General features: G+C 46.2%; 1 protein-coding gene and 1 non-coding gene across 3 annotated transcripts in view; one reads left to right on the top strand and one right to left on the bottom strand.

Annotated features, from left to right (window-relative positions):
* The first annotated feature begins 8,711 nt into the window (after window positions 1-8,711).
* Tbc1d2b (TBC1 domain family member 2B) overlaps window positions 8,712-26,961 on the top strand; it is a 70,038-nt gene continuing 51,788 nt past the window's right edge. Inside the window, exon 1 of one of the 2 annotated variants that reach the window (XM_057767538.1) lies at window positions 8,712-9,134. In XM_057767538.1, the coding sequence (XP_057623521.1) occupies window positions 8,769-9,134 (366 nt within the window). In that variant the 5' untranslated portion in view covers window positions 8,712-8,768. Of the gene's footprint in view, window positions 9,135-10,066; window positions 10,242-26,961 lie in introns of those variants that run through there. The other variant, XM_057767539.1, reaches the window with a different exon arrangement.
* On the bottom strand, window positions 21,303-21,406 carry LOC130873997 (U6 spliceosomal RNA). The gene has a single exon (XR_009057049.1). It is a non-coding gene; the product is annotated as a U6 spliceosomal RNA (small nuclear RNA).

The raw sequence follows: 26,961 nt of genomic DNA, 5'->3' as shown, positions 1-26,961 counted from the left end.
TTATAGATGGTAAGAACTAAACCTAGGTCTTCTGCAAGACCAATAAGGGATCTTAACTGCTGAACCATCTCTCCAGTCCCTCCACGTACTTTTAATGAACAAGGTGGCCATGTCATTTGATTTAAACAGCTATCCTTCTATGTGGGACAGTTCCACATTGGTGAATTCAACCAATCACTGATGGAAAATACTAGGTAAAAAAATTACATCTGTTTGAACATGTGCAGATACTTTTTCTCCTCACCATTTCGACACAGCATAGCAATTATTTGCATAGCATTCACATCAGATTAAGTTACAAATAAGGCCAGTACAGTGGCATGTGCCCATAATCTCAGGCAGGAGGATCAGGAGTTCAAGGCCAGCCTTAGCTAGATGAGACCTTGTCTCGAAAGCAAAAGTATTGTAAGTAGAGATGATTTAAGATAAATGAATATGATCTGAGATGGTATGTGTAGGTTATATGCAAATATTATATGAATATATAGATATGTATACTATATATATTTGTATTGTATATGGTGGAGTTGAGCATCCAAGGTTTTTTGATACTCACAGGTGCCCTGGGGATACTGAAGAATGACTATAGTGATGTGCAGTGAGAGGAGCACTACAGCAGTAAGAGAGCCTTGGACCTTCGTCATCTTAAGGTCGCCATCAGCCCCACCTGACCCATGAAGCTATCATTCTGCCTGCTCTGGGTCTGTGGGCTCCTGACCACCTAGAAGAAGGGAAACCTCCCTCAGAAAGAGCTTCCCCGATTCCTCCGTCAAAGCACCCACATGAATGTCTCTATAGAGAGCCCCAGTTTCACTAGATCACGTGCAAGAAGGAAATCGTGATCTTCTAACAGAACAGTCTGTTTACCACAGCTAAAGAAAGGATGTGCATTTAGGATCTGATTAGGGCTCATTAGGAAAAAAAGGGCCAAGGATCAAACCTTGAAAAAACCTGTTCGACAGCTTCTTGGAGGCCAGGTAGCTGCCAAGGGGCCCAGGTAGGCTGGTACATCTGGCAGATTACAGGGTGGGGGCCCCTGAGTCGCTGCTCCTCTTACTTTGGCTGAGACACTCTTTCCTTCACTTCTTTGCTGAGAAAATAGAGGCCCCCCAGTAAATCTCTAATTGCTTTTAATTGTTTGTTTCCGGGGAGGGAGTTTCACAATGTAGCCCAGGCTTCCCTTGGACTTGCAGCCTTTTTGGCCCAGCAACCTTATCAGCTGGTATTGCGAAGTTTATGCTCTGATCATGTGCCAAGTGTGTGAAATATCAACACATAAGATTTCCCACTGTCTTTATAGCAGGTACACGTTTAATATCACTGTTCACCAGTTCTCATTATGAAACAAGTAAACTGGGACTCTATACTAGAAATGGCCTACTAAAGACGTAGAATCACCCCAGCCCCCTCCCTGTACTCAAGCCAAACAACCTCTCATTGCTTTGACCCCACCCCACCCCAGCCTGACTTAAGATTCTGAAGTACCTTCATCTATCTATTTGTTGTTGAGTTAAGGTTTAGTTATGCAGACCGTCTCCAGTACTGGAATTAAAGCATGTACTACCACACACAGCTGGAAGTACTTTTAAAATGTAATGAAACAATTAATGTTTCCTCCAACTAGTTGGATTGCAAAATAGAAGCCAAATTTACAAACATTCCCCCCCCCCCGCCCCCCACTCCAGTGTTCAGCTTCTTCAAGGTCTTGTCTGAGCTCCTTTTTAGCAACTCTGGCCTACTGGGGTCTGGTCATGTTACTTTGCTTACATAAGCACATTCTTACAGTCCTTCCATGGACTCTTTTTGAACCCAGAGATGCCTGTACTTCCTCCACCAGCACAGCAGATCTCTTCAAGCTTTCAGTTCAATGTTCCCTCCTCTCCACGTGGACACAGAGGGTGCTCACTCCTTAATCCCGTGTGAGAAGGGAAAAAAGGGTCTGAGAGTAAGCTCAGTGCTGAGCACTCACTGAGCATTCACGACGCCCTGGGTTTGAACCTAGAGAATTGGAGATCAGGATTGGCTGAGTGGTGCAGGGACAGGGAGGGGGGGGGGGATATGTGGTGAAGACAGTAAGGACATGGTGCTAGACCCTGGGGATAAAGTGATGAATGAACAGAACCTAGGGCTTCTGCTGCTGCAGTCCCATTGCCTCCCACTCCGGGGTCCACCTTCCCTGCTCTCTAGCTAGCATGTCTCTTCCTACCTCCTGTAGGAATCTTCTTCACTAGGTATTGGGTCAACTTCCACCCTCATCAGCTCCAAGGACTTCCCAGCTTCTGCCTACCACAACTTGGTTCCCCAGCCCTAGGAAGTAGGAAGTCATCCGATGTCTCCTTCAGAAAGAGAACCACAGGTGTAGAGATTTGCCTACTGGTTTTCTAGGGAAAATGAGACCCTTTGGAGAACAGAATGAAGCGCTCGGAGCCCTCCCCAGAAGTTCCTACATGCTGCGGTGTCTTCCAACAGGGAATAGGCCCAGAGCCAGCACTGGAGTCACCCCACCCCAGCCAGAGGCACAGAACAGGGACTGGAAAGATTTGTGGAATATCTTAGCCACTGTGTTGACATTTAACTGGGTGTCAGGGACCTGCCCATGTTTGCATTCATTAACTCAGGTAACTTTAGGACAGCTCCAGAAGGCCACTGAATTTACTCTACTCAGTCCATTCAGATGAGGAAGCCGAAGCACCAGGAGATGCCTTCTCTTATTTTGGCACCGCCCTCCACCCATCTTTCTCAGTTTCTCTACCAACCTCCTAGTTGGGCGATAGGCATCTTGTAGAATCCTCCTTTAGAACAACGCAGACAGCATGGAAAGCCTAGGAAGTCACTTATTGCAGCCAAGGAGCCATTACACTCAAAATGGCCTCTTCCTCACACCCTACCACCCTTCCAATCTCCCAGGTTCCTCCGCTACTTCTGACCCCTCCTCACCAGGACAGTTGCCTCATACTGTGCCCCAGCTACCAAGCTAAGCCATCTCTGCCTCTTTCTGCTTCAAGAACATAGGCCTTAATTGTGGTCCTGGTGGGATGAAAGTGAGGATGACTTCTTGCCAAGCAGGACACAGGGAAGGTGCCAGCATGTTACCACAGAGTAGTCAGGGTCGTCCCAACCAGTGGGCAGCAAGGCCACCGGAAAATCAATAAGACCTTAAGCACAAAGACTTGAACTGAACTGGGGAGTTGCAGAAGGATGACCACAGCCCACCTATCCTCTACCCCCAGCTAGGCCTCCTGCCAATGTTAGGTTGCAGAGCAGGCAGAGTAAGACCTGGAAGAATATTCACTCATCCATTTCTAGGAGATCGGTGGGAACTGGGGTCCTATGCAGGGGACTTGCTATACAGATGGGAACTGGGGTCCTATTCAGAGGACTAGTTATACACATGGAACTAGGGTCCTGTGCAGGGGACGTGTACATGACTGAAAACTCCTCTTCGTTGCAGGTGAACATCTTGACTAGCTCAGGCTCCCTGCAATCCGACAGGTGCAAAGGCTGTATGTGCTTTGAGGCTTCCCTAGAGCCTCTGGGCACACTATGCCTTTGCTGGAAAGACTGACTGGGGATGAACCCCTGGATATTTGTTCGCTGGGGTTTGCCCAGGAACTAGCCTGGTGTGAATAAGTTCATTTCCCAAATTTCCTCTTTTCGGTAAGCAGTGGCTACTTCCTTCTGGGCGGCCACTTCCTCCTGGTCACTGGGTTACAAGAAGCTGGCCAAAGCAGAGGCTCACATGGCACAGATGAGTGACTGAAGCTACATTTGTTTGGTTTTACTCTGCATAAACTGTTAAAAGTATCCAAACTGAAGGTAAAAGGCAGTGCAGGGATGAAATAAAACTAGTATCCTAGATGAGACAAGAAATCATGAAATCAGTCGCATCCTAGAGTAGCCTCAGCAAATAGGTAGAGGTCAACTTGAATTTGGAGTTGATTACAAAGGCTTGGACACCTCCCAAGACTCAGGGAGAGCCAGACTTTCTATGGATCCCTACCAAGATGGTGCTTTACTTTGTCACTGGGGAATCTCAGGCCTGTGGTTTCAGACTCCAGAAAGAGGCCGGGCAATGGTGGCGCACGCCTTTAATCCCAGCACTTGGGAGGCAGAGGCAGGTGGATCTCTGTGAGTTCGAAACCAGCCTGGTCTACAGAGCTAGTTCCAGGACAGGCTCCAAAGCCACAGAGAAACCCTGTCTCAAAAAAACCAAAAAAAAAAAAAAAAAAAAAAACAGACTCCAGAAAGAGCCACATTTTGGGGTTGGCCAGAGCCAGGCAGGGGTCAAGTCAGTTTATCCCTTAGAGACTATAGGTTCAGTGTTCAGGTATGCTGGCTTTTGAGAAACCAGTGAAATAACTTGTATAAGAAAAATTGCAGCTCTGTGTGTTGGTAAGGTGCCTATGATTACAGCACTTGAGAGGCAGAGGCAAAAGTGTAAGTTCTAGGATAACCTGGACTTCATAGAACCTGTTCTACCCTACAGAAATAAAACAGGAATGTATTGACTTTGAAATCTACAAAGCAGAACAAAATCAAAATTAAGAAGCATTTTCTTAAATTTCTATAAAGTATAACATTATGTCCAGCTAGGAATCATAAACATGCTCATACCCTGGAAAAGATCCTGTAGACTTTTTTTTCAGTTGACCAGAATTGCCATGTAGATCTGTTAATTCTCAGGAACTCATAACCAGGGACTGGAGAGATAGATCAATGGTTAATAGAAGTTGATGCTCTTGCAGAAGACCAGGATTCTGTTCCAGCAACCATATGGTGGCTCACAACCATCTGTAACTCCATCTCCAGGGGATTCAACCCTCTTCTGACTTCCACAGGCACCAGACACACATATGGTACATATACATACATGCAAGAAGAACACTCATACACATAAAATGAAATAAATAAATCTCTTTTTAAAAATTAAAAAGGAAATTAAAATGAAAACTCATCATTATATATATGGATGCATCATATGACTTAATTTTTTTATTTATGTATATGAATGTTTTCCTGGGTGTATCTATGAGAACTGCTGTGGAATGATCTTTCTGTACACTGTGAATATGTGTTGCTTTCATTGTTTGATAAATAAAGCTACTTTGGCCTATGGCAAGGCAGGATAGAGTCAGGTGGAAAATCCAAGCAGAAATACAGAAGAAGGGCAGAATCTGAGAGATGCCAACAAACTGCCAAGGAAGGAATACTTTTAAAAGATGAGTTAACAACCCACAAACACAAATCATGTGGCAAAGCATAGATAAAAAGTACAGGTTAATTTAAATGTAAGAGCTAGCTAATAATAAGCCTGAGTCATCAGTTTAGCATTTATAAGTAATATTAAGCTTCTGAGTGGTTATTCAGGAACCGGCAGATGGGAGAAAAACCTCGGATTACAGTGAACCATGTACATGCATGCCTACGGGGGGGGGGGTGCGGGTCATATCCCCTGGAGCGGAAGTTACAGATGGTTGTGAGCCATGTGGTTGCTGGGAATCAAACTGAGGACTTCTGTAATAGCAACAAGTACTCTTAATCAGTAAGTCAGTGGTTCTCAACCCATAGGTCAAAACCCCTATGGGGGGTCTAACAACCCTTTCACATGCATCACTATCAGATATCATGCATATAGAATATTTACATTACAATTCATAACAGTAGCAAAATTACAGTTATGAAGTAGCAACAAAATGTTTTATGGTTGGAGATCACCACAACATGAGGAACTATTTTAAAGGATCTTAGCATTAAGAAGGTTGGGAGCTGTCAGGATCCAAAAACAGGAGCCTATTCCACCTTGTCTGAAAGCCAGAGAGTTTGAGCTTATTTTTGCTCTTTCAAAGTTGTTAACAACAGGTGTGGCTACAAAACAAGATATCCTGACCTAGGGTGTGGTTACTTGATGTTTTGGACCTTAAGACGTCCCGTAGAGGTCGATTCACTCCACCCTGACCAGAGGTCACAGAATTCATGCATACTTCTGCTCCTTCTTTTGAAATAGGAGGTTTGACTTAGGGAGTGGATGCCTGCAGGAGATAAGGTCTAGGGTATGTTCACTGCTCCAGACAGCAAATACTTTTCTCAGGAATTAATGGCTTGATATCTCAAATATTAAGGCAAGTAACTGTTCTGGTTGTCTTTTGTGTCATGTTGAAGTAGTCTTTTGCCTTCTTCCCCCTTTTGTATTGTAATATAAAAGTGTATGGAAATTAAACATGGGTGAACTCAGAACTCAGAATTCAGCATCCAGTATTCGCTGAGTTGCCTTCCTGTTGCTATCCTGTGCCTCTGTGTTTCTTTCTTATTTCTGTTCCTCCTACCAATTGTTTCTAATCCTCATGCCCCTACCATGGAACATACAAATCCACCGCGGCTAGGATCACAGCAGAAGTCTCCCCAAAAACATGGTTCATGACAGAGAACCGCTGCTCTAAGCAAACTCTCCGACCCCAATCTTTGAACACTTTTATATATATATTTCAGTTTGTTTACTATGACATAAAGTGTGGTCTTCAAAGCCCTGCAGCACTGCAGTGGGTCCCCCTCTCATCCAATGTGGGTGTTCAGGGAACTCAGGTGCAGCAGAGTACGGCCAGAATCAGCTTGGGATCCCTTGTCCAGTATTGTCCATCTACCTGCTCCAGTCTGCCAGCCCAGACTTTCTCCCAGGGCGGAGGCTCTCTCCCTCTGACCTAGAAGAATGGCATCTTTATTTTTACCAGACATCCATTTCCAAGTGCTATCTACAAAACTTGACTCTGTCCTCTAAGACCATAATTCGTGGGCAACCCCACTTTCTTGCAACCCACTGACTGAGCTGAGGTGGGCTGTATCCTTCTGTTTCTCACACTTCAGCTGAACAGATCGACTTCGCCCCAGGTCTTCTCTTTTCCGTCGCATTTCAAAGTCACACCCCATCCTGACTGCCTTCTCCACAAGCCAGTTAGTCACAGGCCCTCATATACACAGAGTGAGGCTCAAACTGATCTTGGTTCCCCTCACTCCCACTCCCCAGGGAAGCCCAGCTGGCACACAGCGCGGAGGTCTCTTGGTTACTGTACATGTAGGCCGGTCTGACGGATAGATTTTCCTCTCAGAATCTACTTACTGAAGAAGAAGCAAGGCTAATGGCACAGTAAAAACAATAATAGCAATGGCAGTAAATAAAAGACTGAGACAAAAAGAGGTTACTAGCCTGGCCCAGGCTCTAAATAGGATGTGTGTGTGAGCGTGTGTGTGTGTGTGTGTTTGTGCACGTGCGCGTGTGTGCAAGAGAGAGAGGGCACGTGTGTGGTGGTGGGCATGAGCTGGAGAGATGGTTCTGCAGTTAAGAGCACTGACTGCTCTTCTGGAGGACCCAGGTTCAATTCCCAGCACCCACTTAGTGGCTCACATCTGCCTGTAACTCCCATTCTAGGTGGCCCGACACCCTCACAAAAACAGGCACACAGGCAAAACATTAAAGCACATAAAATAAAATGAATACCTTGTGAGGTTGTTATGAGGGTTGAAATGACTTAATACAGAAAGTACTGGGAAGTTGGGTGGAGTAGCACACTCCTGTAATCCCTGCACTTTGGGGGTGGAGGCAGAAAGACCTCCAGACGAATACCAGCCAAGGTCACACAGTGAGAAACTGTCTCAATTCTGCATTCCCACCCATCACTGGTAAGTGACATCTTAGTTAATAAAGCACCATGACCAGAAGTGGCTTGGAAAGGAAAGGGCTTATTTCACCTTACAGATTATAGTTGGCCACTGAGGGAAGTCAGAGCAGAAACTTGGGGCAGGAACCTGGAAGCAGGAACTGAAGCAGAGGCCACGGAGGACCATGCTCCTCGCGGTTTGCCTCTAGTGACTTGCTCTTCCTGGTTTCCCCAACCTGCTTTCTTGTGCCGTCCAGGACCACCTGCCCAGGGGTGTCACAGTGGTCATACCTCCCACAATCATCAACCAAGAAAATGCCCCACATACTTGTCTACGGGCCAGTCCTATGGAAGCATTTTCTCAATTAATATTTCTTTTCCCCTAAGAATTGAAGCTTGTGTCAAGTCAACAAAACACTAACCAGCACAGTGGTATTATGTTAAGCAACAATCATCATTTGCAGGTCATAACAACACTCACGCAGCAAAGCAGTTGTTCTATGTATCTGCTTTGTAAAATGTGTGCATTGTTGCTCTGCTTTATTAGAATATAACATTGGCCAGGAAGTCATTGGCTTGTCATTGCTGAGTCTGCCAGTATTTGAATCCTACACAAAACGCCCTCCATAAATATTTTATTCAGTGAACAAACCAGGATGTGAAGAGGCAGTAAATACTTTGGCTTCCATTCACAAACTCTACAAATATTTACCGATCACCCACTCTCTACCAGGCAACAGGCACTCTATCATCTATGACTACTGGCTGGGCAAAGATTTTTAAATTAAAACTTATTTAGAGTTCCGGGCAGTGTTAAGTGGACCCACCACAGGTTTTGAAAAACCCTCTAGCAGAACCCACGCTCGCATAAAGAAACAGAACTTTGCTTCCCGGGATAGGAAGAACCTTGGCGCCTCAAGATGAGCCGAAACTCGGGTTGAGCAATCCCGGGTCGCTAGGGAACCTCTTCTCCTCCCCACGCAGCGGGGGCGCGGCGGGGGCGGGACTACAAGTCCCAGGCTGCTCAGCGCGCCGCGGCCCTGCGGAGGGCGCGGCGCGGGGAGGTGGGCGCTGCGGCAGCGGCCCGGAGGCGCGGGGCGCGGGCGCCGTCGGCGGGGTATGCCGGGGGCCGGGGCACGCGCGGAGGAGGGCGGTGGTGGTGGCGGCGGCGAGGAAACGGTGCCGGTAACCGGCTCGGAGGCCGGGGCGGTGGCGGGGCGGGAACCCTCGCGGCTGTGCGGCTACCTGCAGAAGCTCTCGGGCAAGGGCCCGCTGCGCGGCTACCGCAGCCGCTGGTTCGTGTTTGACTCGCGTCGCTGCTACCTCTACTACTTCAAGAGCCCGCAGGACGCTCTACCGCTCGGCCACCTGGACATCGCCGACGCCTGCTTCAGCTACCAGGGCCGCGATGAGGCTGCGGAGCCCGGAGCCGAGCCGCCGACGCACTTCCAGGTGCACAGCGCTGGTGCAGTCACGGTGCTCAAGGTGGGACAATCGCGCCCCGGTGCCCACTCGTGTCCCGCCTGCAGATTTCCCTCTTCACCTTCCTTCCTTCCTTGCCCCAATGGCCTCCTCCTATCCTGCCCAAGCCTTCCTTCGCCTCTGTCCACTCTGATTCCTTCCTCATTCTTATCTTTTGCTCTTTACCTGTGCTTAAACGTTGAGGCTGGGGCAGGCTTGGGGGATTATTCAGTCAGGTCTTTGACACTTTGACCCTTTATCTCCTTCTATACCCTCGGTCCTTCCCGTGCCCACCCTCCCCGTCCAGTGGATGCTCAGGGTATCCCTCCCACAGTTGTAGGCTTCCACCCTTCACCCCGGCCTTTTACAACTCTGCCTGTGACCTTGGTCATGCCCTTTGGGCTTTAGCTGCCTGCTCTGTAAAGTGGGAACAGCGGTAATAGCGGTCTCATAGGGGTTCTGGGATTAAGTGATTTCCACTCTAAAGTGCTCTGTAAATGTTAGTGCTCTAGCCAAAGGCAAGTGATGGCAGGGCCCCCAGAGATAATTTACCACAGCCCCTCCAGAGAGGTCGGGGATGCCCCAGCCCTGCTCACTCTGGCAATGCCTCTTGCTCCTTATTTTGGCAGGGAAAGGTGGGAGGGGTTGCTTCAACTTATGGGGGGTCTTTCTTAGGCTTCCCCACAGAGATTGGGCATTAGAGGCTTGATAATAGTCAGTCCTGGGGCAGCTTTCCCTGTAGCTGGGAGTTCTAGAGACGAGGACCTTAACATCTCCTAGGAATTGCCCTGATGAGAGCGCCCAGGGTTTGGACCCTGGCCTAGAGCTGGGCACCGCCCCCCCCCCCCTTCTAGCCCATGCTCCCTGCTTGATTCCCTGAGTCTCCACCCTCTCTCTTTCTGACTTCTCTTCCGTATTGCAAGCTGGGCTTTCTCCAGAGCAACAGGGCTGGGCTTGAAGCAGCAGCTCTCTCGAAGCTGGCCAAGTGGAGAGCAGAGTGGCCTGGTGAACACGCAACTGTTGCTGAGATCTGCAGCTGCAGCAGCTGGAGCTGCTCCCTGGAGCCGTTCTCCTCTCCTCAGCAGGGTCTGATCCCCAGGGTCCCTTGGGCCCCTCTCTCCACTCTCTTGGGTAGGTGCATAAAATGTTTCTCTGAAGGAAGCCAGGCAGGCCTGCAGTTCAGCTTGAGGTAACTTAGTGTCTGTGTGAACTTGGGACTGACTCCAGAGTGTCCACAGGGACTTTTGTCAGAGGCCAGCGCTTGTCCTCTGTGTACATGTGGACACTGGTGAATTTCCGGTGGAATTGTTTGTTAAGAAAGAAAACTGAGCTTCCTGTTTCAGATTTTCTCAGATAACTTTAGAATCCTCTCCCCACCAGCTCTTTCATTTTGAAAACATCTAAATAATGGCAGTATCTGCCTAAGTGCAGTTCCAGTGCCTAATGTTAGGAGTACGGCTATAGACCTGGATGGATTTGAACTTGCAGCCTGAGTCATCCATCCATCATGTGTGTTGGACACATTTGATCCCTCTCTGTCTACTTCCTGCTTTGATCTCACGTGAATTTTACTTTGCTCCTTGAGTGTCTGTGGGGGCTCTAGAAAACATGGAAAGAGGCCGGTACATTGTAAGCCCTGCCTGGCAGACATATAGAACATGCGGCACTATCTTTAATCAACCCTATGATATAGTCATTAGATTCATATAGTGGCATGTTCTGGGTAGTGAATACAGGGGAATTAGAGTTGTGTGTGTCGCTCTGTGTGCCTGTCGCAAACATAAAACTGAGCAAGAAATAAAAAGTTTCAAGAATGATACCTTTTATGTGACGATTAAGTTTGTATGAAGTATTACGCCCCGAGAGGATCTATGCTGTGCCCCGCAGGGGGTTGGGAAGCTGTGTCGAAGTGACAAGCCCTGGCTTCAGGGTGGTAGATAACTGATAGGAAGAGGATTTTGGAAGGGGATGGATATCCTGGGGCATCTACTTCTGTTTTGCAGTGTTCTTCATCTTAGCCTAGGTCATAGCTATACCAGGGTTTGTTCTATTGTTCTGCTTACCTTTTTGTAGCCCTGTCTGGCCTTAAACTCACAGAGATTCAGCTGCCTCTGCCTCTTGGAAGCTGAGATTAAGGGTATGCACCACGACACCCAGCTCAGAGTTAAACCTTTTTTTTTAACATGTGTAAGTGTATGGATATGTGCCTGGTCCCTTGCAGGGACCTGAAGAGGATACGTGAAAACTGGGGTTACTCATGGGTGTGAACTGCCATGTGGGTGCTGGGAACCGAACCAGGGTCCTCTGTAAGAGCAAGTGCCCATAAGTGATTAGCCATCGCTTTGGCCCCTGAGACTCTCCTGTTTTGCATTTTTTAAAAAGGTGGGGGAAGGGTACACCTTTACATGAGTTACTGACCCACCTGATTCTCATTCAGAATTTCACAGACTTCATGAATATTCATGCATGGTTTTTTAACTTTATTTTATGCCTACATTTATGTAAGTGTGTCATGTGTGTGCTGTGCCCATGGAGACTTGAAGAATTAATCAGATCTCCTGGAAGCAGAGTTACAGTTGGGAAGCACCACATAGTTGCTGGGAACTGAACCCAGGTCCTCTTGCAAGAGCAGCAAGTGCTTTTAACCACTGAACCACTTCTCCAGCCCTCGGGCAAGACAGTTTTGTATATGTAAAATTAGAGAACAGAGACAGGATGTCTGAGTGTTGGCTTGATAGAAATGGTGGGGATGGAAAAGGGAAGGCTTTCCAAAGGAAAAGATCAACTGAGATGTAGGGTTTCAGAATCAGGGTGTTTTGTTTTTTAAGTTAAGAGGCTGGGAAGGTGGCTCAGTTGGATAAAGTGTTGCTTGGAGGGAAGAGGACCTGAATTTGATCCCCAGCACCTAAGCAAAAGCTGGGCATGATATTAACATACCTATAAGTCTGCCACGAGAACCGGGTGGATCCCTTGGGCTCTCAGGCTAGCCAGTCTAGTCATCTAGTGAGCTCCAGGCTCATTGATCTCCAGCCTACACTCGTGTGTGTGTGTGTGTGTGTGTGTGTGTGTGTGTGTGTGCATGTACACACACATACACAAGAGCACAGTAACCCCTTTTGAGCTTTTGGAATGAAGTGGTTGTGATGGGAGACTGGAAAGTAGCAGTCATCTTCTTCTCACGAGATCTGATTCCCATGAGCGTGGATGCTTCCCCTCAAGGGCTGCCCGCAGGGGAGACCCTGGCTTCCAAAGAGCTGGAGAGGATTTATATCTGTTTCAGTTCAGGAATAACTGTGCAGATGCCATTTCTTCTGAAAAGGAATGGGTTAAAACGAGGAGAGAATCAGTGATTCGCTTATTATATTATCATGTGTTTCTTATTTTAAGTGTCTTTTCAGTCTTCTCTGGAGAAGCTGTGGCTTTGTCGGGGTTTTTCAGAATGCCTTACTGCTTAAGTCTTAATGAAAGCTGATACTGGAATTTCTTGGTAAACTCCTCAGTTCTTTAAGCCAGGGATCTGGTCCAGAGCCCTATTTTACAGATGAGGGGAAAGAGGCCCAAGAAGGGGCTGTGATTTGCCTGAGATCACAAGGCTGAACTCAGACTATCTGAGAGCAGAGTCTCTGGAAACAGGGAGTGTCCCAGTTGCGTTATCTGTTTTGGCAAATCTCTCTCTCCAGACTCTGGTACTGTTTGTTTTGGATTAGGTAAGGTGTAGGGGCCTTTTCCCCTTCGCTGCATTTCGGTCAGTCCTTTTATGTCCGGGAACATTGTCCGGCCTGATTTTACTAGGATTGGATGTGCATTACGTTGAGTAGACATTTGGAAACGGCTGCAAAGGCCTGGAGGAGGCAGATGCTTCCTGTGCAGTGTATACGATGTGCTGCTGGAGGCTTCTTTCCCAACATCCCTGGGATTAGAGACATGGAGTTATTTCTGGATTGAGCTGGTACTTGGGGATAAGAAAGCATGTGACTGAATGTGGGTAAAGTTTGAATGACCCATGCTCCGCAGTTCTTGGAGCAAGATACATCATCAGACTGGCCACAGATGAATTCCCCTCCCCCTCTCTTGGAGGCATGTGGTACTCACATGAACATGTCTGTTGCCTCTTGGTTTCCAAATCACACGTAACTGAACAACTATGCATCCCTATTTTGTGGGGAAAGGCCCAGTCCCTCGTGTCGAGCGGCTTTCAGCTTAACGACAAAACATTTGTTAGTGTGGATAATGATAGTGTGCACGACACGGAATAGATGTGGTAAACCAGCCTTCCTTGGTGAATGGCTCTGCTAAGCTGTTCTGCACTAAGGCTTCTGTGTAGGGTCTTGAAGCATTATTTAAATCTTAAGTTGTGGGAACCTGGCTTTTCATAGATTTGTTATGGTTTCTCAGGCAGTCAGTTCCTTAAAGGCAAGTATACCTGCTCAAGTTCCTGATAGAGTTGCTTTCCGCCCCACGGTCTCTCACATACTCCTTGTCCTGGGGAGTCTCTGCCATGCGGTGTCCAGTCTAGCTCTCTGAGGACTTCTCAGAACTCTCCCTGGCATAAAGTAGCTGTGCTGTAGACTGAGTGAGTAGTCACTGTCTCTCAAAGTCTCTGTGCTGAAGCCCTGACTCAGGAGTGTCATGGATTTGGAAGGTGGGGCCTGCACAAATAAGAACAGATTCCAGAGAGAGGTCATAGCAAAAATGTTCCCTTCCTCAAGCATTTACTGAGAACTCGTTGTGTGTTAGAACCAGGTAGTGCCAGATCTCAGATTCACGGGCCCTTGCCAGGAACTACATTGGCCAGCATCTTGATTTTGGATGTCTTGGCATTCAGAACTGTGAAGAATAAGTTTCTGTTTAAGCCACTCAGTCTATGACATCATTGTCATCGTCATCATCATCCTTGGTATGTGTGGTGCATATGTGTGAATGGCACGTGCGTGTAAGTGATTATGTGTGGTGTATACGTGTGAATGGCACCTGAGTATGAGTGATTATATGTGGTGTATACGTGTGAATGGCACGTGAGTGTAAGTGATTATGCAAGCAGCAGGCAGAGGACATTGAACATCTTCCTTTGTTGCAGTCTGCCTGTTCCCTTGAGAGAGGGCTTCTCACTGAGGCCAGCCAGTAAGTTTGTAGGATGTACCTTTTTGTGCCACCTCATCATAACCCCAGCATGCGTGCGTGGGCACACATAGGTTGCAGACATACATCCATGCCCACTTTTTATGTGGGTGCTGAGAATTGCACAGCACACACTGAACCATCTCTGCAGTCCCAGTATATGATTTTTTTTTTCTGGTACCTACACTAAGACAAGGAACCCAAACAGACCTTCATTAAATGAAAGAATAGGAAGTCATCACCAGTAAGCATGATTTTAGTATGACCTCTGGCCCATTAGAAGTGACCATCTAGAACTCTCAAATGTATAAATGTTATAAAAACAACAACAAAAAACAATATTTTGCCACTTCATGAAAGTGGCTGCCATCAGTACATTTCACAGGCATCAGGAAGCCAAAAGAAGGTTTTGATTCAGCCTTCCCCAGAGGAGAGCGTTTGCTGTCGAACCTGTATGTGGAGTGCTGCTTGCTCGTGGTTTGTACTCTAAGAACCCTGTTCCAGCAGAGACACTTTTTATGGAAAGGGCCATATAATAAATACTTGAGGTTGCACTGGCCATGCCATCTCTGTCACTACTGTATTCTGCTGTAGTAGTCTAAAAAGAATCATTTGCCTGGTATAGCGGGGTTTCCAAATTTGAATTTCAAATAATCTTATGTCACAAAAGACTTCTCTTCTGATTTTTCCCAACCATTTAAAATGTTAAGCTTGTTGCTCTTAGGTAATGCAAAAATAAACAGCAGCTGGTCTTTGGGTAGGAGGACTCAGGTAGTACAGGGCCATACTAAGACCCAGCATGTCTCCTTAACTTGAACCTGTACAGTGGCCCTTGGGTTTATGGCAGAGTTTTGGTCTTTGTGTCTAAGAGCCGAAGAAGTCAGTGAATAAGGAGAAACCAGCTGGTTGTCTTAATCCATTTGGACAGCTGCAACAACATCCATAGGCTGCACAGCCTATAAATACCGGAAATGGATTGCTCATGGTTCTAGAGGCTGGGAAGTCAAGTCCAAGGTATCAGCAGATGTGCTCTGCTGAGAGCTCACTCTGTTTTGCAGACGATGCCTTCTGCCTAGACCTCACTGACAGAGTTTACTAACCATCCCCCCCTACATTATTTCAAAACAATCCCACTTTAACTCACCTTACTCCCTCGTTCTTTAACTTGAGATAGGGTTTCATGTAGCCCAGGCTGCTCCTGTGTCGCCCTCCTGTGGTAGCGTCATGGGTTATGAACATCTGTTTTATGTGGTGCTGGGGACTGAACATCAGGCTTCCCGCTTGCAAGGTAAGCAAGTGCTCCACCAACTAAGCCCTGTTTGTCTCTTAATGACAAGGGAATTCGATTCTTCAAAGCCTGCTTGATGGATCCGAGTGGAGAGGGGAAGGCAGGACAGTACTGGGAGCAGGGAGAGATGAGTGATGTATGAAGATTCCATTCCCATGAGAAAGCACATTCTTGGTTCCTTCAGAATGGGTGTGCTATTTCCAGCATGGAGCTTCTCTTTAAGGAATTCTTTATTCCAGAAAGGTAGACATGAGTCCATGCCCACAGGCATAACAGCAAAGACGAAAGTTTCTTGAGTGCCTGAGAAGCAGCTGAAGTTGGAGATGGAGCCAGGCACATCCTAGTCCTTGGGGGCCGTTTGCTGAACCTCACCATATGCAGTAGTCCCTTTGTGCCTGTGAAATGGCCTTCTCTTTTGATTCCTCCTTCTGCCACAATCTGTAAACATGGGTGAAGCCTGGATATACAAGGTGTGAGGAAGGGTATTTCTGGATAATAAGGTAGCCTTGTGTCAACACCCAAATACCTCTCAAGCCAGGAAGATGACAGTACTACCAACCAAAGCCTGTCTGTTTGTCTTCTGTTGCCAATAGCCTGATGGGACCTTATCTGATGATTTAAAGTTGCTATTGTCTGACTTTGCAACAAGCCTTGTTGCAAAAGGGGAGAGTACAATAGATCAAGCATTAGGAAACCTATGTTCTAGGTTCAGTTCAATCTGTTCTTTAATTCCCCAGGATCATTGGAGGAAAGGCAGTTTCCACCTGCTGGAAAAGTGAGTTTCTCTGACAACCGCAGCCATAGGGTGCGTGGACTCAGTTGTTTTGCTGTTGGGGAATCTCCTAGGATAAGGAATCCGGAGTCAGGCCTCCTCTGGGTGAATTCCCGCCTCACCTGTTTGCTGTGTGCTGTGGAGCAAGATAGTGACTTCATAAACTGTCATTGAAGGTCGGATAAGTTAACTTTGGGAAGTGTTTGAACAGGACCTGGAGCATTACTATCATTATTATAAAATAAAGTGTTGAGTACATGAATGGATAAAGAAAATGCCTCACAGACTGCGGAGCAGGGGTTGTTCAGTCATGAAGAACTAAATTATGTCATTTGCAGGAAAACGGGTTAAGGTAGAGAATACCATGCCAAGTGTTGCATATTCTCTTTCCTGTGGAATCCAGAATGAAAAGATTGTGTGTGTGTGTGTGTGTGTCTTGAGAGAAAGATGCATATGAAACTTGGAAGTAGAAAAGGAACTGCTTGGGAAGAGGAAGGGAATCGGGGAGGGGGACAAAAAGGAGTAGGATGATGGGAATACATGTTCTACATGTATGAAATGTCATAATAAAGCCCATTGTTTTTATGATACAATAAATATATGCTAATATAGAAAATGTAATTTTTTTAAGTAGATAAATGCAGAGTTGGAGTATCTTTGTATTGGCATGGCTAGGAGTGCTGCCACTTCTTACGATGGCTTTGAAGGGCCTGTTCTGCCCTGGCCTCCAAATTTCCCCTCCCGGGACATTCCTGAAGGCCACCTTCACTAACTGGGCCTTTCACATCGTTTTCCTTCTGTGTACACTGCCAATTCATTTCTCCTTCCAAGATAACAGTTTTCTGAGTTATGCGGTGGTTGGCATGAGCGTGTCCCCCATAGGCTCATATATTTGAATGCTTGATCTCCAGTTGGTGGAACTGTTTGGAAAGGTTGAGGACATGTGGCCTTGTTGGAGGAGGTGTGTAACTGGGGGTGAGCTTTGGGGTTTCAAAAGCCTATGCAGTTCCCAGTTAGCTCACTGCATCATGTAAGCTCTCAATTACTGCTCCAGTACCATGCCTGCCTGTCTGCTACCATGCTCCCCTCCATCATGGTCATAGACTCTACTGCCTTCAGGAACCCTAAGCCCTAAATTAAATGCTTTCTTTTTTAAGTTGCCTTAGTCATGATATTTTGTTACAGTAATTATAAAATAGAAAATTAACTAAGACAAGCACCAAGTGTACTGAGTACTGATTCCCACCTGGCCAAGGATCTGAGGGAAAGATGGGTCTCTTGGTTGAAGGATTTAATGATCAACCACTGGTTGCGACCTTCCTGTCTCTAGTCAGCAGAATGTAAATGGTAACTCTCTTCCTCCAAAAAGGACCCTGCTGTTGTAGAAATTATTTTCAGCCTGATAGAGGGAAAGAGATTTTGATTAAGAATTTGGGGTTCTGCTGTCCAGAGACATCTGAGTGGGATCTTCCCTAAATCCTCATAGGCCAGGGCTCTGCTGAGTTTGCTTTGCTTTCTTAGCCTACACTACAGTATGGGAATGGGGAGCTGGGAAATGGCAATTCATCTAGCCAGTTTTCTGTAAATCCCCTCTACCAAAGGTACTCAGTTTAGCTACTGTCCTGGGACTGGTATGTATGAAGCCATCAGAGGGCAAGAAGCTGAGAGGGCCCCGGGGAGACCACAGTGTTTGTGACCTAATTATAAGCACAAGAAGCTCTGGGTAGACTGGAGCGTCAGATGGTTTACCCCTAATGATATCAGATCCTCTCCTAGTCTTGGAAACACCTATACTGAGTCCTGCAGGAGTACAAGAGGTTCCTGCGTAGTTATCACTGTGTTTCTAATGCTTTTTAGGGGTGCCAGGCACCCTGTAGATGATGTCCAGTCTATGTTTGTTATCTAAAGGACTGCACTGAGCCCTCAGCCTCTCCTGTAGAGAGTGGGTATGGGTGTGATGGTAGGTGATGTGCTCTTACTTCCATGGCAAACGGAAGGTTTGTAGTGGACATTTATTTAGCAAATGTTCTCATATATATTATCATGTTCTAAGCATTATGCACCATTTTTAAATATATTTATGTGTGTGACTATTTTGCCTGCATTTATGTATGTGCACCACATGCATGCCTGCCAAGGCCAGAAGAGAGTACCAGATCCCCTAGAATTAGAGGTTCAGTTGGTTGTGAGCTGTCATGTGAGTACTGGGAACTGAACTCAAGTCCTCTGGAAGAGCAGCCTGTGCTCTAACCACTGAGCCATCTCTCCAGGCCCAGTGTTGCGCATCTTGATGCAAATATATCAGTGAGAACTGTCTGTCGATTTAAGAAAACATAGTGTTAGAGTTTTAAAAGTAATTTGCACCTGTTACGATCCAAGAATTGCAAGAACATTGGAAAGAGGCCTTATTTGTCTGCGTATGCCAGTTCTGGGAGGTAAGTACCAAATGTTTGCATGGAGCTCTGGCATTTCTCCATGGTAGATGAGGGGAATCCCTGGGATCTGCCTGTGTCTGTCTCCCAGCACCAGGGTTGCAGGCGTACATGTCACAGCTGGCTTTACTCGTGTTCTAGGATCTAAACTGGAATCCTTGTGCTTGCACAGCAACGCTTACCTAACGCTGAGCCATTTCCCCAGCCTGTGTCTCATTTCATCAAGAAAAATCCCTGGAGAAGAGGAGCAACCAGGGGAATTCGGCTCTGGTATAATTGCAGAGCTACTCAAAGACTTAGTACCTCTTGGGTCTGCAGGATTGTTCCCAGAAAGAGAATTTGTAGAAATGTCCTCAGGAAAACGAGAATCTGCACTTTTTAATGGGTTTTCACCCTGCATTTTGATCAACTTTTGCTGGGATTGTGTGGAGAAATGAACTAGGGGAAAGAGGTTTGGGGAGGTGGATCTGTTGGCTGCTTCTTCCTCTGCTGTCTCGGGCCAGTCCACTGGGAAGAGCAGTCTTTCTTCCAGCAGACTGCCCCAAGCCAGCCCTGCGGCTCAGTGTTCCCTGGCTGGAGGAGAGCAGGCCAGTCTTATCAGGATGTTGATCTTGGATTAAAGGAATTACTTCTAGGCAGCCAGCCCAGTTTTATTTCCCTTTCCAGCTCTCTGGTGTTCAGGAAGACTGCTTATAGGGGAGGTGACCTGACTTTTTAAATGTGACGGCAGCAGCCACTTACCCAGCTGGCATTGTAGGGCAAGGCCATGATGGGTATCCATCCCCTCTGGTCCCTGGGAGATCGTCCTGTTACTGGAGTGTGATCAGGGCACAGTCGTTTAAATTAATTGTTCTGTGATCTAGAGGAAGTCATTTTTTGTTGTTGGTGTTCTGCCCATTACCCCAAAGTGAGAACTAGAAAGACCCCCAGAGATCAACCTGACCTTCCTCTGCATATAACACATTGAAGAAATTGATTCCCACTATTAGGCTTAGAACTAAAATCATCTCCAGACACATGGTCAGGCTCTTAGATTATACGTGTTCCGTGTGTCTGTTCATGCTCATTATTAGAAAAGCATCCTATGCTTTCATGGTTTTACATAGACACACAATTGTACATGTAATTATTTTATGTTGGGCATAATTTGAAGACTTTTTTTGAGGGGGTGTGGTTTCAAGACAGGGTTTCTCTGTGTGACAGCCCTAGCTGTCCTGGAACTAGCTCTGTAGAACAGGCTGTCCTCGAACACACAGAGATCTGCCTACATCTGCCTCCCAAGTGCTAGGATTAAAAGCATGAAGTTGAAGACATTTAATTGCATGAAGCTTGAACATGGACAGCATAGATTATAAATTTCCAGTAGGAAACAGATACAGTGGTGTCTCCATCCTCATTCCTCTCAGGGCCTTCATTGTAAAGTACTCACCCAAGGAAGCCTGCCTTTGGCCATGGAGTTCCCTTCAGTAGGGACCTTTATCATTCACCCAGCCCTCGCGTGGATGCTGTTCCAGAGGTAACAAGCTAGTAAGACTTTTCTTGTCCTTTAAAGAAATGTGGCTTCCTCAGAACAGTGGTTCTGGAAGTGGCTGCGTAGGGGAAGACTGGGCACTGTTGGAGTGCAGTGGTGGGGTTCCTGCCCTGGAGATGCTGCCATCTCAGTGGGCCACTGTGGGCTTCAAGAGCCTATATTTCCAGTGGCCATCCCTGCCCTTCCTCTCCCCTCTGCTCCCTGGGTCATGAGTGACTGTTCTTGTTGGTACTGTTTGATGGTGGCCATGATGCATGCGTAGAGGTCACAGGAAAGCTTTGGAGAGTCGGTACTCTCCTACTATGCGAGTTCCGGGGATGGACCTTAGGTCGCCTACTCTCTGACAACAGAACAGAAATAACAACTGTGTGGGTGGAAACCAGTGGAGTGCGAGCCCTTTACTCTGAGGTTCGCACTCTGTGGTTTGTAGCCGCAATTAACTTTGCATTCTGGGTTTCTATGCTCTAGGAGGAGGCAGTGTTGGTGCAGAGCTGTCTGGCAGGCCCCTGACTGAGGCCAGAGTTCTTATTTGTCCTGGTCCTTGCTGACTTTGCAGTGGCAGAGCCATTGGAATGTGGCTCTCTGGTCACTTGAAGGCCTCCAGTGCTCCCATTCTCTAAAACAGAAAGCATTTAGCAGACTTCGCCATTTCCTGAGAGGAAGAGCAGGCCCAGAGAGTGGCCTTGTCCTTCTTGTCTGCATCCTGATGAACCTTGTCTGTGTGGTCAGTCTAGGCTGAGAGACTGCGCTTCAGTCAGTCCCTCACAGGCCAGTCGTGTCTGCTGCTCCCATGCCTTTGTACTTTCTAGATCTTCTCTGATCTGCTCATGGGCCTTATTCAAAGTCCATCCCCAGCACTTGGCCTCTCCTTCTCACAGCAGGGTGGGTCCCACTGCAGCCCAGGCTGGCCTGAAGCCCATTGTGTAGTCCACATTGGCCTCAGACTCCCGGCAGTTTGGCCCAATGTTGGGATGACCGGTATAGGCCTCTACACCTGGCTACCATCTGCTGTGGAATTAAGAAGTGGCTTTTTCGCTCAGGATTTTTTTTGTAAAATACGGAATACCGCACAGATTGACTGAGTCATCCTTTCACAGGTCCATACTAATCTCTGTGTCCGTCCAGTTTCAGGAAATGTGCTGCCCAAGCGAGCACACGTGTTTGCTTTTAAAAGTGAACTGCTCAAGTGCTAGAGATGGCAGTGCTCACCAGTGCTAGAGATGGCAGTGCTCACCAGTGCTAGAGATGGCAGCGCTCACCAGTGCTAGAGAGAGATGGCAGTGCTCACCAGTGCTAGAGATGGCAGCACTCACCAGTGCTAGAGATGGCAGTGCTCACCAGTGCTAGAGATGGCAGTGCTCACCAGTGCTAGAGATGGCGGCGCTCACCAGTGCTAGAGAGAGATGGCGGCGCTCACCAGTGCTAGAGATGGCGGCGCTCACCAGTGCTAGAGAGAGATGGCAGTGCTCACCAGCTGGCCACCCACCAGGTGAAAAGCGCAGGAACCATCCAGCCCTCAGAAAGAAATTGGGTTGGAGTTCCGGTGGTTTTTTCATAAGATATATGAAAATGCCAATTTTAATTAGCAGTTTAAAGACTCAGAGTTTTACCGTGTTCCCTAGTTGCATGGAGTTTGTGAAATTGTACTCTGTCTTCTGAGGAGCAGGAGATCCTTGGCCACTCAATTGCGCTCAAATAGAAGATTTCAAAAAATCTTCCAAAGGAAAAATACACGTTTTTCCATTAGTATGGAGTATAATCCTTTGAGATTGTCTCTAGACTCATGCATGATTTTGTTTTTTTTGTTTTTTGGTTTTTGTTTTTTTGATTTTCGAGACAGGGTTTCTCTGTGGCTTTTTGGTTCCTGTCCTGGAACTAGCTCTTGTAGACCAGGCTGGCCTCGAACTCACAGAGATCCGCCTGCCTCTGCCTCCCAAGTGCTGGGATTAAAGGCGTGCGCCACCACCGCCCGGCCCTCATGCATGATTTTGAAACACTCAAAAGGAAAATTGGAAACTGAAGTTTGCTAGATTTGGGTTGTATTCTGCCCTCCATCTGAACTTTGTTTTATATTATCAGACTACATACAATTTTTATTGCTTATGGGCAAAGTACCTTAGATATTCCTTAGAAATAAGTATATCCTTTCTTAAGTTTAAGAATTGAACTGGGTGATGGTGGCACACCCTTTAATCCCAGCACTCCAGAGGTAGAAGCAGGCAGATTCCTCTGAGTTCAAGGTCAGCCTGATCTACAAAGCTAGTTCCAGGACAGTCAGAGCTGTTACACAGAGAAACCCTGTCTCAAAAAGCTAAAGATAGGTAGATAGGTAGATAGGTAGATAGGTAGATAGATAGATAGATAGATAGATAGATAGATAGATAGATAGATAGATAGATAGATAGAGAACAACCTTTAAGAACTGTGGGTAAAACCTTCCATGTATTTTATGCAGCTTCTTATCGGGTATGCAAACTTAACCCATCTGTATGTGTGTTCTCCTGTCTGTGGGCTCCTGTGTTACTGTGGGCTCTGCTGTTACGGTTTATAGATATGGTGGGACTTGACACCCCCACACCCCCAGGAAGGAATCCAGGGTCCAAAGCCATCATCGCATATAGCACATTGGAGAAAGGAATAGTGACTCTGCAGGGATATGAATGGCCTCATAGATGGAGAACTATATAACTCTGGAGGTAGTTGGGGGTGGGGGGGGGTAGTGCAGCAGAACTGGCTTGTTCTTCTGTCGTGTGAGAGGAAAGTCGTGGTTCTGTGGAGGGTGGCACTGTGGGCCCTATGCTCAACCAGATGACTTGGCGTTTGAAAACATTTAAGGGTTTTAGACATGGGGTGGGTATAACTTCATTGACTAGGGGTCAGAAGAGGATTTGGAGAGCAAAGACTAGGGATAGCTGTCCAGTCAGAGGGCCTGCTGCAGAGGCCTAGATAGAATGAATTTGAGAGCTTGGTCAGGGCATCAGTCCAAGAACAGCAGACCGCGGGCCTGCTCTGCCTGGAAGCTGCTGCATCTTCTCTATGTCTGTTTAAATGTGGCCTCATGATTGCTTACTGCTTCCCGTTTCTTCCAATTTTATTTTTAAACATTTGTTCATTTTATGAGTATGAGTATTTTGCCTGCTTGTATATCTGTGTAGCGCATACATGCCTGGTGCCCTCAGATGTCAGAAGAGGGTGTTGGATTCCCTGAAGCTGGAGTTATGAATGACTTTGTGCTGCCACGTGGGTGCTGGGAATCGAACTCGTGTCTTCTATAAGAACAACGAGCACTCTTAACGACATCCCTGCTGCTTTTTTTTCTAAACACTGTCCTTAGAGTAGAATTGGTGTGAACATCCAGTGACAGCGCATTATGGACTGGTTGATAGTCTTGCTCTCTCAGTCTTAGGGGACCACATTAGTGCCTCAGAATTGAGGCCCTGCACACTGTGAGCGTGAGCATGCATGGCCTCTGGTGTGCCCCTGACACCAGCACCCTCGTGGGGTTTTAGATTGATCTGCAGTGTTATGTAAGGTCATCAGCCTTTCAGCATTCGGGAAAAGCCGTAGAGGAACTTCTGTTTCCTGCTGAGGTACTGAGAAAGGCGTTTGTCTTGGGCATACTCTAGACCTCCTTCATGGGTGGGACATGCAGACTTGACCATGAAGCTGTCCGTGAGAGCTAGGTAAGCACAACGCCTTAGAAACTGAGTATAGCACCTGTCAGCTTAGATCACCAGCCTGGAGCAGCATCCTGGTGTGACATCCATTTCCTGAAGGCGCATCCAAGGCTTGGGTAAATGAGGTGCTTGCCTCACCCAGCTATCAGGTGGAAGAGCAGAGATGTGAGCTCAGGTTCTTAGGCGCCATGTGTAGGCAGATGATTCTGTTTGAGGAGAATATTGTGAGGGTTAAATGACTGTGTGGACAAAAGTTCAGTGCCTAATAATTGTTTGACAGGGGCCACATTACTAGCATGCAAATATGGCTGCCTGGAGAGCCTATACTTTATTTCAGTTTTTTTTTTTTAATTAAATCGCTGCTGGGTTTATTATCTCTAGCTTCTTATTGGCTAGCTCTTACATCTTAATTTAACCCATTTTATTACTCTGTGTATTGCCACGTGGCTGTGGCTTACCAGCAAGGTTCCAGTCCATCATCTTTTCCTGGTAGCGACTACATGGCATCTCCTTGTCTGCCCAGTGTCTCTCTCTCTCTCTCTCTCTTTCTCTCTCTCTCTCTCTCTCTCTCTCTCTCTCTATATATATATATATATATATATATATATATATATATATATATATAAATTACATATAACAAAACAGATAGATATCAAGCAAGAATTACAGTTACAATATTTATACAATATTTATATCTACTTAGATATTTATCATATCTAAGGAGAACTATAGCTTCAACTCCATCAAAGACTCCAGAAGGATATAATATCACCTCAGTAAACAGAAAGTACATTGTAAGCAACTTCCAAAACTCTAGAATTGACAGAGACATCTCGCTGCCTGGACAGTTACCCAAAGTTCTTCTGTACTGTTGGGGCATTCATCTCCAGTCTACAGGCCCATTATATATTTGTGGGTAGAAAAATGTTGAGAAATAAGTACATCAAGGTTTTGGGAGGTATCATTTCCAGTGATGTGGTGATGTTCACTCTATTTTCTTTGTTTTCCAAATTCTTCACAAGAGTTATGTGTGTGTTGTAGTTCTTACTTGGCATTAAAGTCTAAATTTGGGTACAGAGAGATGGCTTAGTGGCTAAGAGCATTTGTGGCTTTCACAGAGAACTGGGTTTGGTTCCCAGCACACACATGGCAGCTCATAACCATGTGACTCCAGTTCCAGGGGATCTGACTCCTTCTTCTGACCTCTACAGGCACCAGACACATGCAACACAAAATACATCTTAAAAAGACTAACGTCAGCCGGGCGGTGGTGGCGCACGCCTTTAATCCCAGCACTCGGGAGGCAGAGGCAGGCGGATCTCTGTGAGTTCGAGACCAGCCTGGTCTACAGAGCTAGTTCCAGGACAGGCTCCAAAGCCACAGAGAAACCCTGTCTCGAAAAACCAAAAAAAAAAAAAAAAAAAGACTAACGTCTAAAATAAAATGTCCTTTTAGGCTAAGCACTTGGGAGGCAGAGGTAAGTGGATCTCTAAGTTTGAGTCCAGGCTGGTCTATGTAGAGAGTTTTGGGACTGCTAGGGCTACACAGTGAGACCCTGTCCCGGGGAGGGGGGATTAAAATGTACTTTTATAAAAATACAGAAGAACGAGATCTGCAGATTCCCCGCAGAGCTGTGATAGCCCTAGACTCCACATCTAGATCCCAGGCTCAGACATGGACGATCTTCAGGCTTCTTCACGGTTTCTCATTGCTTTTCATTTTATTTTAGTATTTTTAGTCACATAGACATTTTCTTTGCTTGCTTACAGTGTAGCTTTAGAAAGACTTTCTGTTCCAAGAAAACAGAAATGTGAGGACGTTTCTTCCATGTTGCTAGGGGGAGACTCAACCCTGTGACTGTCAGCCTGGAGCCGGCCCCCTAGAGTTGTTGCGGGGGAGAAGCAGCTAGTGGCTTGTCTTTGAAATCTGTCCTTCCAGCTGTCATTTCAAAGCTCAGTCCTAAAGGAGTGGCTTGTTTTTCTTAGGCCCTGCACCACAGTTCCCATCTGGGCAGGATCGTGCTCCAGGATCCGACCTCACTGTTTGCTGTCCAAGATTTCTGCCAAACCCTTCCCCATGAATTTCTGCCCTGCTACGCGGCTCTGTAAGCCCAGCCATTCCTTCATGTCCTTAAAAATGCAGTAGAAATCTTAGTATCTCTTGCCTCAAGAGGCAGAATGGGATGATCTTAGTTATGTAGACATTTTGTTGTAACAGTGGAATTTATGCCATTCATTAATTTGTCATGTTCACTATCGTTCATCTAACGACTGTATTCAGTTTATTAAATCTTAAATCAAATTTGAGGTAAGTCTCCACTGTGACAGGTTTCTCATGTAGGTCATAATTCATGCTGATTTTATTTCTTTCCAGATGTTTGATTATCAGTGCCGTCATTCAATAGTTAATTCTTTGTCCGATGGCTTGATTTGAAATGTTACTTAGGTACTCTTTTACATACTTAACCATGTATTTTGATTTGCTAGTAGTATATACTCTTGCTTTAATTATTATGGCTTTATAACATGCTTTACTATGGTACGACAGTTCCATCCCATTGTTTCAGAGTGAAATTTTATCATCTCTTTGTCATGCTTTGAATTTGGACTAGTTTTTTGTTTTTTGGTTTTTTTTCCTGACCATAGAATGAAGGATGTCTCAGTTATATAGCTGGATTTTCTTTTTCTTTTAATTTTTAAAATTGCTTTATTTAGAAAGTCAACAATCTGAGAAGACAGTGAATTAACATGCAAAAAAAAAATCTGTCTTTTGTCTTACCTCCAACCAGCTGGGCATTTTATGTTGGCTGTGATGAACATGTGCCTCGTTATTTGCTGTGTTGAAGAAAATATTTGCCTTCCGAATAACTTGGCAACAGGAATCAAGGGGTCTCCTTAAGCCCTGTGTCCCTTGCTGATTGCTAGGGTGTGGTCCTTGTCAATCTCTAATGCACATGCCATTGTCCCCTTTTCATGTTTGGCAGTGCTTGGGATCAATTCCTAGGAATGGGGTCATGAGTCAGAGAAGTATTAT

This window comes from Chionomys nivalis, chromosome 4 (genome assembly GCF_950005125.1).
Source record: "Chionomys nivalis chromosome 4, mChiNiv1.1, whole genome shotgun sequence".
Classification (NCBI taxonomy): Eukaryota; Metazoa; Chordata; class Mammalia; order Rodentia; family Cricetidae; genus Chionomys; species Chionomys nivalis.
Note: the sequence above shows the minus strand (reverse complement) of the source record. Positions and strands in the feature narration are given on the sequence as shown.